We start from the raw sequence: 14,727 nt of genomic DNA, 5'->3' as shown, positions 1-14,727 counted from the left end.
GGGATTTAAAAAAAGAGAGTTGGAGAATTCACATTTATTGAATAATCGTTGTGATACAAGATGGAATTTCTGAATTCCCAATAAATAAATTTCACTTTTTGAACATTTGATCTCTTACTTTTTAGCACCAACAGGCTTGGTAACAGCCTGAAGTTAACCTGACAATGGGTTGACAACATTCCCCTGCTGGCCCTTCAACCTGCTTAATAATAAGTCTTTTGCTTCTTCAGTCATTCTCCCACGGGGTGGCCTACTGCCCTCCTTTCTGTACAATCTGGGCAAACCTACTGGTGATAGCAAGAGTAGTGTCAATGAAGCGGTCCACACAGCTAGAGAGACAATTTTCTGTGCGAGAGTCTAGGCGATTCCCTGGCTTCTCCACACATTTATCCCAACATAACTCCATGAAGTGATGCACCTAAGAAGAAAGAAAAATAGTAACAACTTGGGGTCTGCAGACAGGCCTAACTCTATGAATTTTCTTATTTCCTTCCCATTTTTCTCATTTTCTGTCACCTGACTAAACTATTCTTTGACTCTCTCCTCACTTCTAATTTGTCACCAATATGGACCAACTCCTCATCCCTACATTGAAACAATCCTTTTATTCTCTCCTTTTCTATTTTTCTTAGTAATTAAAAAATATGTACTTTCCATCAAGTCACCCTAATGCATCAGTTTCTCTGTTAGCCACTGAGGGCACTCCCTTATTTAACACCCAACCCATCTGTTTCAATGAGGTCCACACACAGCATACTCAACTTGACTCTCAATACTCCTCCCTAAAGATTTTTCCACAGTTTAAATTATTACCTCCTTGAGAGCACTGCCTATTATTTTCTAATTGTGTCACTTCCTTAGTCAGATAGAAAATCTCAGGCAGGATTAATACCTTCTTTTATATTTCCAAACTAGCACCAGCGTAAGCTGGGAGGCTATGGTACCAATTAATTCCCCCAAACCACTGCACTCATCTCATTCTAAACCTATTCTTAAGTAGTTCTTAACCTTTTCGGGGTCATGGACATATCTGAGAATCCGATGAAGGTTACGGGCCCAATCTACAGAAAAATGCACACACAGGCACAGAAAATGTGTGCACTTTCATAATGTTCAGCACCCAAAGATTTCTAACCAGGGTTCTTGCTACTTATATTCAGCGAACTCTCCCCTTCCCACCCCCTCCCCCCCTCCTCCCAACACGGGGGAATAACCATTTACCAAGGGCTTAACTACTCTGGGAGGCTGGGTACTAAGCAGTCAATCCTTTCTGCGGTCCTAAAAGATGACTGTCACCTCCGTTTAAGAGGCACGGTTAAGTAACTAGGTTTAGGGTTAGTCATGCAGCTAGAAAGGGGCAACGCCGCGGTTGGAACCATGCTCCAAAACTCTTGTTCTAAACTACAGTCTAGACCGACTACTTCAGAGCCCACCTTGATCCAATAATGCTCTACTGCTCTATCGTTTTCCAATACATTATTGCATATGATCCTCGATATCCAGTGAGGCAGCGGGCGACTGCGAAACCAAGACTTACAGTGGACGGGCGTTTTGTCTATGGGCACGTGACCTGTAAGGGGCAGAGGCAAGCTTAGAACCGGAATCTTCCGAATGCCAGCCCAGAGAGCTCACCGCCAAGCTAGGCTCCCGTGCCTTTGTGTCGCCCGCGGCTTTCTTCGCTTTACACCTTCTCTTTCCCCCCACTACAGCCTTGCTTAGAGGGTACCTGAGCACTATGGGTCACCAGCGGCAGGAGAGACTCGTTTCTTTCGTGAGCAGAACCGGGCGCAGCAGGCACGGAGCATAGGGCGGCCGCACCGCCCCGCCACCGTTCAGAGCTCCGCGGGTACCCGGAACCTGTACTTCACCCTCTTTTCTCTTCACACTGGTCCCTGTCCCCGCACCTGTGCAGTGAACTGCGCCTTCTGCTGTTCCGCCGCCACCAGGCGCTGCAACTCCGCTTCATCCGCCTCACCCAGCTCCGCCATTGCCTGCGTCGAGCTCGGGACCTTCCGACGAGCTGTGTGCGCATGTGCGGCGGGACCGAGCCAATACCGACTTCCGGTTCACCCGGCGTTTTCCGTTTCCTCGTTTTCTTTCGTCGTTGCGGGTGGATGTTGTCATATGACTGCTTCCGGGTTGCTGGATGACCTTGAGCCTTCCCGAGCGACATGGCGACTCTCTGGAGGCTGAGTGTCCTCTGCGGTGCCGGAGGTGGGCGAGGTGAGGGTCCTGGCAGCCGGAGGTGCTTAGGGGGAAGGGAATGCGGTGAGGATTCGTCTGCTGGGCGGTGAGACCTTTTGAGCGGGGGTGGGGTGGGGCGGGGCGGGGGTGTCCCTCCTCCTTCCCTTTGGCAGCTCTGGCTCCTGCCGAAACCACGGCATCACCAGCGTTGCCTGCGGGCCCAGATGTTTACCCGAGAGCATATCTCCCCTGCTCTGGGCTGACGTGGTGATGGGGTAATTTGAAAGTTATAGTCTTGCAGAGGCTATTCACATGAGTTCTCTTTTTCTCCCCATTGGCTGTTTTTAGAGTGCTCCCTCCCTGAATCGCAAAAGAGTGTCAGGGTCAAAGTCCCAATCCACGTCTTGCCTATTTCCCTTGGAGTTGAGTTCGATAATTATAGAAGTGGGCATGTGTGTTATTCCAGGCACTGTAGTATGGTTGGGTTACAAATGTGAAAAAACATAGTTCCAGCCCTCAAAGAGTTTTCGTTTTTGTAGAGAAAACACATATAAGCATAATGTAACATAAAGAGAAAACTGTGCAGTAAGTAAATTGTATGCCAGTCCAGAGGAAGAATATATTAGCTGTGTGTTTTGGAAGGATCACCCTGTCTGGGTTCTTGAAGGAGGTGTGCCTGATTTGAGTGTTGAGGGTAAGGAAGGCCACAGGAAGAAGGGCATTACAGTTAGGGCTACTGGGATGAGCAAAAGAATGATGAAGGTGTAGAAACTGCTTGTTATGAGAGAAAACAAAACAAATCAGATATTAGAGTGTGAAGCGCAAGATGAGGAGTGAGATGGTTCTGGAAAGGTGAACTGAAGTCAAATCACAGAAGAACTTGTCTTGATTTGGAGTATGCATTTTACTTCGTGTGAAGGGGAGCCCTTGAAAGATTTGACACAGATTTGCAGTTTACATTGACCACTTTGGTAACAATGTGGTAGACGGCCATCATGGGAAATGGGGCAGGCTGAGACATAAGTCAGGGAGACGAGTTGAGACACTGTTGTAGCCGTGTTGGCAAGGATAGTGAGGTCCTGAACTTGGAAAGTTGTACATAAGAGAAGATTGTCTCAGGAAATGTTAGGAGATACATCAGTATGATTTGGCATTTGACTGAATTTAGAGGGAATGTCCTACATGACTTCCAGATTTCTGGGTAAAGTGAAAGAGTGGCTGGGATGTCATTAAATAAAGTGGTAAGCATGTAGATGGGGGGCAAGTTTAAATGAGAAAGTGAGTTGAAGGGTGATTTTAGTTTTTGCCATGGTAAGTTTGAGGACCATGTGGGGTATCTCAGGGGAGAGGCCTTCCAGGCACTTAAACTTCTGAAACTCTGGGGAGATATCAGGCCTGGGGATACAGAGTTGGGTTTCATCAGCTTAAAGGCACTAGAAGTTGAGTGGACAAAATGTCTAGGGGTGGGCATAGGAAGCAAGGAGAGCAATGGGCAGATGATGGAATCCTGGGCAAACATTTAAGAGCGGCTGCAGAGGAGAGAATCAAAAGGAGAAGCAGAAGAGAGTTCTTTCAGAGAAGAGAAGGGAGGAGAGGCCACCAGTGCCATGTGATGCAGAAAGCCCAATAAGATGAAGACTAAACAGTGTCTATTGGATGTGGCTACAGGAGACCATTGGTGACTTACTAAAGCAGCTTTGGTGGGGATAAAGACGAGTTTCAGAGTTGAAGAATGATAAGGAAATGAGGAAGTTGAGGTGATTTAGACAACACTTTAAAGAAGCATGTTTGGAAAGTGAAGAAAGGGAGCAGGGGAAGAGCGCATGGGCATTAGAGGACATAGGATCAAGGGAAGGGTTAATTATATTACATCAGTTGAGGGAAAATGGTCAGTAGGAAGGAAGGAGAGGTTAAAGATATAGGAGAAAAATTACGTTTTATCGAGTGCTTATAACATTCTGGGAATTATGCTGAACATTTTACATATATTTTAAAATTTTCAACGGAGTATTATGAAGTAACTACCAGTATTTTCATTTTACGAAAGAGAGGACATTGACTCTTGGAGAGCCTATTTAACTTAATTGCTCATCGTCTCACAGCAGCATTGGTAGGGTTGGGTGTACCTAGGTCTGCCTATTTTTAAACCAAGAGACAAGATCTAAAAGAGGACAGAAAGGGATGGGTTCAAGAGTGCAAGCAGAGAAATTGATCTTGAAAAGGAAGATGGTATTTCCCAAACTAGACTGAATTCCCTGAAGACAAAGACTTTGTCTTTTATCTCTCTTGCTATAGTGCAGAGCATAATCTTGCATGTATTAAATGTTTGTTGGATGAATAGATGAATAAATGGGAGAAGAAAGGAGCTGTAAGTTATTTTTTTTAATTAGTCAAAGTGAAGCCCTTTTATGTAAGTGTTCATTGATTTTTCAATATTTCCATGGCTACTTAGTCTAATCTCATAGCAACCCAGTGAAATAGACACCATCCTCATTGTACAGATGAGTTGGTCATTCCCTGTTTGGGGTTAAATCGCTTGCCTATGGTCATTTAGAAAGTCTGTCAATCCTGTTAAAGGAGAGGTGCTTATGATCCCCCTTATGTCTCTTTCCTTAGCTCTCTTCCTCCGAACCCCAGTGGTCAGACCGGCTCATGTCTCAGCATTTCTCCAGGACCGATCAACCCCAGGATGGTGTGGAATACAGCACATTCACCTGTCACCCAGCCACCATTGTATGTCCATCTTCATCTGGGCTGATTGTCATGCCTTTGGCAGGACTTGCTGTCTCTGAGAGGAACTCTTGTGTCCAACTCTGTCAAATGAAGACCTAGGCTACACCTGGGCACACAATGCTAGCATGGTTGAATCATGCCATTTACACTCATACAGAAACTTCTGGTCTAAGTCTTTTTAAATTTTTTAATTTTTTGAAAAGAAAATAGTTCTGTGGGAAGAATCTGTTCAATATAGTTTAGTTACTTTTATTTATGTAGCTAATGGAGAGGAGCCAGATCCAAATAATTTGGCATAGTAGACAGTTTAAAAAATCATGCATATTTATAGCTGTAATTGACATGCTTATTTTTATTTAGGTTGATATTAAAATCATGGCATTTCTTGGATGAATACTGTTTAGGTATTAAATCTTAGAAAATCTGTAGGTGAATAACAAGTTAACTGTATTTTCATTTTTAAAGTCTAGAAAGGTCAGTATTTTACAGAGAAGACTTCTTTTGATTCTTAAGTCTACCAGTTATAATTGCATCTGAGTTATGAGTATTTAGGCAAGTATAGTTTTCCTGCTTTTTAGAATTATGTTATCTTTGAAAAGTTTTTGTTTCTGAACTTTGTTCAGTTAGATTTAGCAGAGTGGTTTTAACTTGGGGTGCATGGGACTAAAGGAAGTTCCCCCAAAGTTGTATACACAGTCTTTATTTTTAAAATTTATTTATTTATTTATTTATTTATGGCTGCATTGGGTCTTCATTGCTGCACACAGGCTTTCTCTAGTTGTGGCGAGCAGGGGCTAGTCTTCATTGTGGTGTGCGGTCTTCTCATTGCGGTGGTTTCTCTTGTGGAGCACGGGCTCTAGGCACGTGGGCTCAGTAGTTGTGGCTCGTGGCTCTAGAGCGCATGCTCAGTAGTTGTGATGCCCGGGCTTAGTTGCTCTGCGGCATGTGGGATCTTCCCGGACCAGGGCTCAAACCCGTGTCCCCTGCATTGGCAGGCAGATTCTTAACCACTGCGCCACCAAAAAAAAAAAAATTTTTTTTAAAAAAATTTTTTGGCCATGCTGCGCAACATGTGGGATCTTATTTCCCTGACCAGGGATCAAACCTGCGCCCCCTGCATTGGGAGCGCAGAGTCTTAAGCACTGGACTGCCAGGGAAGTCCCCCTACACAGTTTTTAATGTGTGTATCTATGTGCACTTTTCCAGGAAGTAGCTCCATCCTTTTATTAGATTCCCAATGGGATGTGTAACCAAAAAAAGGTAGAGGCTCTCAAAGAGATGTTTAAAGCCCATTTTATTTTCACTTGTTTAAAAGAAGTTTTCAGGGACTTCCCTGGTGGTCCAGTGGTTAGCAATCCACCTGCCAGTGCAGGGGATACAGGTTTGAGCCCTGGTCCAGGAAGATCCCATATGCCGCGGAACAGCTGAGCCTGTGAGCCACAACTGCTGAAGCCTGTGCATCTAGAGCCCGTGCTCCGCAAGAAGAGAAACCACCCCAGTGTGAAGCCTGCGCACCGCAACGAAGAGTGGTCCCCGCTCACCGCAGCTTGGATGAGAGGGCCCGTGCACATCAATGAAAACCCAGTGTAGCCAAAAATAAATAAATAAAAATAAATAAGTGTATAAAAAAATAAATAAAAGAAGTTTTCACATTCCATATCTATTTTTGGCTATTTATAAGTAACGGAACAGAAGAAGAACCATGACCCTAAAAGTTGACAGTAGAACTTTGCTTCTATCTATCTATTTATTTATTTTTGGCTCTGTTGGGTCTTCGTTGCTGTGGGCGGACTTTCTCTAGTTGCGGCGAGCAGGGGCTACTCTTCGTTGCGGTGTGCGGGCTTCTCATCACGGTGGCTTTTGTTGCGGAGCACAGGCTCTAGGCACGCGGGCTTCAGTAGTTGTGGCTCACGGACTCTAGAGTGAAGGCTCAGTAGTCGTGGCACATGGGCTTTGTTGCTCCTCGGCATGTGGGATCTTCCCAGACCAGGGCTCGAGCCTGTGTCTCCTGCATTGGCAGGCAGATTTTTTTTTTTTCCCCCCTGGTACGTGGGCCTCTCATTGTTGTGGCCTCTCCCGTTGCGGAGCGCAGGCTCAGCGGCTCCGCAGCATGTGGGATCCTCCCGGACCGGGGCATGAACCCGTGTCCCCTGCATCGGCAGGCGGACTCTCAACCATTGCACCACCAGGGAAGCCCCTGGCAGGCAGATTTTTAACCACTGCGCCACCAGGGAAGCCCGAGAACTTTGCTTCTCTTTGAGTTGGCTGGTTTAATTTTCTTTTGGGAGGATTTTTAATATTACTTTACTTACTTTAATATTACTTTACTTACAATATTACTTTACTTTTGATTAGGTGTAAACAAAAGAGTGATGTTTTAAAGGAATTCCATAGGTGTCACCAACTTACATTCATAAGGTATCTGTCTATTACACTGAAGTCCAAGATTGGTAATTCTGCAAAGATATTTTGTCCATCTTCTTGCCTATAAGCAAAGTGGATCTGTCTTCTGATTAACATATGTAGGTGTTGAGACACCCTGTGCTGAAAGACTTCAAAGAAAGGAGATTGCATCTCTCACTTACCTTTATCTTACCCTGTTTATGCTCAGAGTTAAGTCTTCCATGCATTCTGTTTGCCATTATGTCAGTGGGTTATTTTGTGGCAAATACTGAGATGTGTGTTTCCCCCTGCAACTCTTATGAATCTCGTCCTTCCTTTCTACAGCTGGTTCCAAGGCTGCGTCTCTCCACTGGACTGGTGAGAGGGTTGTCAGTGTTTTGCTCCTGGGCCTAATTCCAGCTGCTTATTTGAATCCTTGCTCTGCGGTGGACTACTCTCTGGCTGCAACCCTCACTCTTCATAGTCACTGGCAAGTACAGCAGTCCTTTCAGTATTACATTGTCTGCTCAATTTGTTTGCTGTGAGCTTGTCTCACTATTGCATATGAGGGAGAAGTTGGTTGAGATACTGAAGATCTGAAGAGAACCTTAAAACATATGTAAACTATTTATATGCCCAGATTTATGTATCCACATGCCTATTTGATGTCTTCGCTTTCATATCTGTACACATTTTGAACACAGCATGTCATAAAACTGAGTTCCTGATCTTCCCCAGATCTCTTCCTCCAGTATTCTTGCCCATTTGAATTAATGACGTTTCCATTCTTCTGTTTGTTCAAGCCCCAAACCTGGTCATCATGCTTGATTCCAGAAGTAGTCTCCTAACTGGTCTCCTGTCTGTTCTCAACACAGCAGCCCCTGTGATCCTGTTAAAATATTAAGACAGGTCCAGACACTCCTTGAAACCCTTCATTGTCTCCTAATCTTACTTAAACTAAAAGGCAGAGTTCTTACAGTGATCTACAGACTCTATATGGTCTTGCCCCCTCTTTCTTTCTGTCACATTTGCAACGATTTTCTGTCACATTCACACTGGCTTCCTTGCTAATTCTTGAACACACCTGGGTCACTCCAGGCCTCAGGGCTTTACTCTTACAGTTCCTTCTACTTGAAACTTTTCCTAGTTATGTACTTGGCTTGTTGCCTCATTTCCTTCACATCTTAAATGCTACCTTCTCAATGAAGCCGTCTCTAACGACTTACTCAAAATTGCAGTGTCTCTCCCAACATTCCTTATCCCTCTCCCCTGTCTTTATTGTCTCAGTAGCACTTATTTCATTCTAATATACTTTATAATCTGTTTATCTTGTATATTTCTTGTCTCCCCTCACGAGAATGAAAGCACAGATACAGAAAATCATAAGAATCAAATCTATGACTTAGTGAATTATTATAACAGTAATACCCCCCAGGTCAAGAAATAGACCTTTGCCACCTACTGCAGGAGCCTCTTCCTTGTGTTGTATCTCAGTCATAATGGTTCAACATCCCCCCACCAGAAAAAATTTTATCCTGATTTTTATAGCAATCGTTTTCTTACATTTCATCATAGTTTTATTACCCAAATGTGCATCACTAGACACTATAGTTCAGTTTTGCTCTTTTTAAAAAAAGAAATGTAATAGGAGTTTTGATTGTTTTTATTTGTTGTTGTATCTTTAGTGCCTAGGGCAGTATCTCACACATAGCACTAAGTAAATATTTGTCGAATGGATGAATTTCCAGTTTTTATTTATTTTACCCAGTGTAGTTTGTTAGACTTTCTAAGTTAATGAACCTTCTAGAAAGTTTGTTAATAACAATTGGGTTCCTTAAGTTGTCCCTTTTATGTTGTTTTGCAAGGACAATATGCTGTCATGGGTGGGGGAGGTTTTTTTTGGATTGTTAGAACTGAAAGCACTTGGGGGAGTATCTTAACCAACTCTATTGTTTTACAGTTGTAGAAACTAAACCCCAGGGAAGTTAAGTAACTTGTCAGAATCATTTTCTAGCTAGTATTAAAGGTGATTTTGCTTACCTAGTTTTCTAGGGTTGGTTAGAATTACCCTTTAACCAGATAGACCTCTCACAATAAAAGATTCCAGTTGCATATGGAAATACTAGCTCACAGCTACAGTAGGATTTCTCTGATGTGTGTTTCTTGAAAGGAGATCCATCTAAATCGGTGAAAAATCAGAATAAGAGATAAATCTAAAAAAAAAAAAAGAGATAAATCTAAAGTCATACATTTTCTTTTTTGGCCGTGCTGTGTGGCATATGGGATCTTAGTTCCCCAACCAGGGATTGAACCCGTGCCCCCTGAAGTGGAAGTGTGGAGTCTTAACCACTGGACCGCCAGGGAAGCCCTAAAGTCATACATTCTAAAAATTACGATTGACTTTTCCAATTACCTTACTGATTCTCTCTTCCTTTTTCAAACATACACAGAAAAGACTTGAAAGAATTGTCTATAATTGTGCACTAGTTCCTTAGCATCCAATCTGCTGGTTTTTTTTTTGGCGGTACGAAGACCTCTCACTGTTGTGGCCTTTCCCGTTGTGGAGCACAGGCTCCGGACGTGCAGGCTCAGCGGCCATGGCTCACGGGCCCAGCCGCTCCGCAGCATGTGGGATCTTCCCGGACCGGGGCACGAACCCGTGTCCCCTGCGTCAGCAGGCGGACTCTCAACCACTGCGCCACCAGGGAAGCCCAGCATCCCATCTTTTTTAACCCACATTAATTGGGCTTTTTATCCCAACTGTGTAACTGAAGTCATTCTTATCAAAATCACTAAAGACCTTCATTTTTTCCAAATCCAGTTGTCCATTCTCTGTCCTCCACTTGAAACTCAGCAGCATTCAACTTAATCGACCGTCCTCTCCTTAAGTAAATTTTCTTTGGCTTCCTAGATGCTATACTCACCTTGTTTTCTTCTACCTTACCAGCTGTACTTTCTCAGTCTCCTCTGTCAGCTCCTTTTCCTCTTGTCTGACCTCTGAATAATAAAGGTCTGACCTCCAGGCTCATTCTAGGCTTTTTAAAATTTCTCTGTTTACACACTTTTCCAAGGTGAGCTCAGATCAGACTTCTTTTCCTGAACTGCAGACTTGTATTTCCAAGTTGTCTGACCGACTTATCCACTTGGATGTCTAATAGTCATCCCAAATTTAATATTGCCAAAAATCACTCTTTCCGCCCCCCCCCGAAATCTCTTTTGATTTCCCCTCAAAACCTCCTTCTCTCCCGTTCTTCCCTAATTCAATTAAATCTTGTTGTTCAAGCCAAAAATCCTGGGAGTCATTCTAGGTATTACTTTTTGTCTTAACCCCACAACCAGTCCATCAGCTTGCGTTAGTTCTCTCCTCAGAACGTAGTCTGAGCCAAGTTAAGCCAGCAGCCTTGCCTAGGCTACTCCGGCTGCTTCCTAACTAGTTTTTTATTTCTGTTCTTGCCACCCTTCTGCCCGCACTGTCCTTTCACCACATATAGCCAGAGTGACCTTTTTAAAAGGTAAAATTACATTTATCCAAAGAAGATATGCAAATGGAAAATAAGCACATGAAAAAATGCTCAACATTGTTTGTTATTAGAGAAATGCAAATCAAAACCTCATTGAGATACCACTTCACACCTTACACTTTATACCACTTTACGCTTTACACCGACTTTACATATCATTGAGATACCACTTTACACCACTGTACACTTTACCAGGATGGCTGTAATCAAAAAGATGGACAATGATGAGTGTTGAGAAGTGGGAGTCCTCATATACCTCTGCTGGGAATGTAAAACGTTGCGGCTACCTTGGAAGACAGTTTGGCAGGTCTAACAAAAGTTATTATAACAGAGTTATAATATGAGTTAACAACAGAGAGTTGCTATATGACTTGACAATTTCACTTTTAGGTGTATACCTACCAAAATTGAAAACATATGTCCCCACGCACACAAAAACTTGTACAATAATGTTCATAGCAGTGTTATTATATAATAGCCAAAGAGGCGAAACAGTCCAGATGTGTCTTAATTGATGAATAGCTAAACAAAATGTGATATGTTTTTACAAAGGAAGATTATTTGGCCATACAAAGACTAAAGTGCTGATCCGTGGTGCAACATGGCTGAACCTTGAAAATGTTATGCTGAGTGAGAGAAACTCAACACAAAAGGCCGTATATTGTATGATTTCATTTATGAAAAGTGTCCCGAATTAGCAAATATGTAGAGACAGAAAACAAATTAGTGATTGCTTAATGGGCTAAAGGGTACAGAGTTTGTTTCTGATGAAAATGTTCTGGGATTAAACAGTGATGGTGTTGCACAACTCTGTGTGAGTACACTAAAAGCCACAGAATTGTTAATTTTATGGTACATGAATTATATCTCAATAGAACTGTTACTTAAAAAGTAAAATTAGGTCACTGCTTACTTTGGTCACTGCCTACTTAAAGCACAGCTGTGGTTTCCCGTTGTATTTCGAGTAAAATTCAAACTCCTTGTTATGACCTTCAAGCCCCTATACGATCTGCCCCTGCCTTCTGGTCTCTCTCTTCTCCAGCCACATAACCTTTCTACGATTCCTCAGAGATGCCAAGGTCATTGTTACTTTTGTTTGGGGTGTTCTTTTCATTCAAGCCATCCTTTCTAAAATATTTCTTCATAGCACGTATGTACTTTTTCTTTCTCTTCACTAAAATGTTTGTTCCATAAGGGCAGGAATGCTGTCTTATTTGCTGTACTCTCAACATCTGTAACAGATTCTGGCACATATCTGCTTAATAAATTCTTTTTCAATTAATGAAAAAGTCTGTAGGCCATTTGTTTGGGTTTAAAAATAAAAAACAAAATTTTATAAATAGAGTAGGAATTAGTTACTGTCTTTGATATAAACGACTCGAAAATTGAATCTGAAGAATAGGAAGGTGTCTTTATTGTTAGGGTACACTTGATTCCTTCATTTTGGTTTATGATTTTTGTTACCATGAGTTGCATTTTGACTTGACTGATTATTTTTTTTGCAGCCAAGTTAACCGAATAGCCTTCTAACATCACTTGTGGTTTTTCATTTGTACTGTGATTTTTTTTTTCTTTAGGGGCATTGGACAAGTTGTTACTGACTATGTTCGAGGGGCTGCGTTGCAGAAAGCTGCCAAGGCAGGCTTTTTGGTGCTCTCGGCGTTCACCTTTGCTGGGCTTTGTTATTTCAACTATCATGATGTGGGCATCTGCAAAGCTGTGGCTATGCTGTGGAAGCTCTGACCCTTTAGACTTAACACCTTGAGAATTGATTGTACACCTGCTTGCCTCTGCTATGTCATGCCATTTCAACTCACAATAAGAAGGAAATAACAGATTAGTCTGCTGGTAAACCTCTTCTCCTAATCAGCCAGTTATGTTTAGAGTTTAATCTTTGAAGAAAGATTTGAGAGAAATTGTATCCAAGAAGTTGTGAGACTGAGTTTTGTATTCTGGAGAGTTAATGGGGTGTCTCACAGCTTCTCAGAAGACTCACAGTATAACTAAACATTATATATGAGCCTTTGCCTGTTAATTTATCAGACATTTAAAGGGAATTCAGTTTTATTACTCTCAATATTTGATCAAACTTCTATATTTGCCCTAGGATGATGGAGAAAGGGAACGACTGTTAATTCATAAGTAAAGACTTTGCAGAAAATTAGGCAGTGTTTTGTTTTTGTAAACATCCCCCCCCCCCTTTTCAGTCGATACCAGTTACTGATGGTTACGTGTCCTAGGGAGATTTGAAAATTAGAAATGCTGATATTTCACATTACTGATTTCTAGATCCTAGGAAGAAGAACCTGGAGAGTTTCTGAATATAGAGACGTTTCATGTAGGGAGGAGGTCCCTTTATAGATGTTTCAAATTGTTACAGGTTCTAAATGGAGACCTAATCCTCAAATGTGTTTATTTTACTGGTCCTAAAATAATCTGTTCACAAATATAAAATTGTAAGTAATAAGTTGTTGTTTTCCCACCGTGGGACTCTCTAATGTGAAAATGTATTCTATGAAGGTAAAGTTTTTTTAAAAATAAAAATGCTGTATAATAAAAATTTATTCTACTCTTTTATGTCTTAATTGTCCATAGTTTTATTCAGTAGAACTGAGTGTCTATTGCATCTATAGCACGGAAACAGGACTGAGTGTTTAAATTTCCTTCTGAGTTTAGCAGTTAGGTAAATCAGATACAAAGTGCTGTAATACAGAAAAGACTTACATGTAATAGGCAGAAATATACTGAGTATAAGTAGTTTGGTATGAGGAAAGTAATAAGATTAAGTAGTAGGAATCAGAATTAGGTCCAGATTATGGTGTTCTGTGGTTGCCAGCCTTTATATTCAAATTTTATACTGTATGCAGTTAATCTGGTCTTAAGGGATGAGTGTAATGCATGATGGTTTCATCTAGCAATGTAGATGAAATGGGAGTTGGTGCATTTCACTCACTGAGGACCTTACTGGATAACTGAGGCAAACTATCGAAGGGGAGCTGGCTAGAAGGGTAAGTGTTCATGCTGGAGGTTAAAGATAAGGTCCCCTTAATGTGCCTACAACCTTGTAGGATATTTATTAAGGGTTTAGGAAGAGGTGGTTAATTCTGTTTTGGGGCAGGTTAAAGGTTTCAGAAGGGGGTGATGCCTGAGTAGCAGTAGTTCACCAAGGAGTCATGGTGGTGGGCCAGTCCGCCTTGGCAGGGAGGAGTATTTTATTACTGACTTGATTTAGAATTGGTGGTTCATTATGATGATAAAAAAGCGGACTGACCTTTAGTCAGTTTTGTTATTGTTTTAAAATTCTCTATAGTGATCCCCCTTAGAGTCATTCCTCACCACCCCCCCACTGCTCCCCCATCCCTCCAGCCCCCAGTACACCACTGCTGTCAAATGGAGTGGGGAAATGGATTTTTCCATAGAGTAGCTATCACCAATACCATCAGATCGTAGTTTGGCTTTGGAACGGTGTCTAATGCTAATAAGCTTCATTAGATCATGATTGAATGTTAGAGTGGAGGCTGGTTAGAGTGGACCTGCCCCACGTCCTGGTCAGTTTTGTAATTAGGTTGGAGCTGAGCTGTCACTTTGGAAAATCAGTGGGTTGCTGTGAGTTGCTGGAGCGGCAGCGAAGATGAGGCAGGGTCTAACAGCAATAAGACGTTTCTGAGGTTAGGCAGGACATGATCAGAATTGTGCTTCAGAAGGAATTTAGGCAGCATTAGGAAGGTTGATGAACTAGAGGCAGAAGGATGTATAAGAAGATAGAGGTAGAAGACAGTGACAGTGGAAAGTAGGAGTCAATTTCAAAACATATTGTAGAAGTCAACATTCATTTGGTAGGTATTAAGTATCTTGTGTAATTGGCACTGTGCCAGGTACTGTGGCTAAAGAGGTAGGAATTTCTCTC

At 42.2% G+C, this 14,727-nt stretch overlaps 2 protein-coding genes across 4 annotated transcripts; one reads left to right on the top strand and one right to left on the bottom strand.

The window, feature by feature from the left end:
• Positions 1-19: 19 nt before the first annotated feature.
• TIMM8B (translocase of inner mitochondrial membrane 8 homolog B) lies at positions 20-2,051 on the bottom strand. Its single transcript, XM_082661013.1, has 2 exons — positions 1,905-2,051; positions 20-418 (listed from the first exon to the last, which is right to left on the bottom strand). Exons 1-2 carry the CDS (start codon positions 1,986-1,988, stop codon positions 251-253), a joined length of 252 nt encoding a protein of 83 aa, XP_082517139.1. The 5' UTR covers positions 1,989-2,051; the 3' UTR covers positions 20-250.
• Positions 2,052-2,076: 25 nt separating this feature from the next.
• On the top strand, positions 2,077-13,394 carry SDHD (succinate dehydrogenase complex subunit D). 3 transcript variants are annotated; one of them, XM_082661010.1, is made up of 4 exons: positions 2,077-2,223; positions 4,801-4,917; positions 7,645-7,789; positions 12,398-13,394. In XM_082661010.1, the coding sequence occupies exons 1-4, from the start codon at positions 2,172-2,174 to the stop codon at positions 12,561-12,563; spliced, it is 480 nt and encodes a 159-aa protein (XP_082517136.1). In that variant the 5' UTR covers positions 2,077-2,171; the 3' UTR covers positions 12,564-13,394. The 3 variants fall into 3 exon arrangements, with proteins under 3 accessions (XP_082517136.1, XP_082517138.1, XP_082517137.1); XM_082661011.1 differs by having other exon boundaries at positions 2,086-2,214; XM_082661012.1 differs by lacking the exon at positions 7,645-7,789.
• The last annotated feature ends 1,333 nt before the right edge of the window (positions 13,395-14,727 follow it).

The sequence above is a fragment of the Grampus griseus genome (genome assembly GCF_964374135.1).
Source record: "Grampus griseus genome assembly, chromosome: 8".
NCBI classification, from domain to species: Eukaryota; Metazoa; Chordata; class Mammalia; order Artiodactyla; family Delphinidae; genus Grampus; species Grampus griseus.
Note: the sequence above shows the minus strand (reverse complement) of the source record. Positions and strands in the feature narration are given on the sequence as shown.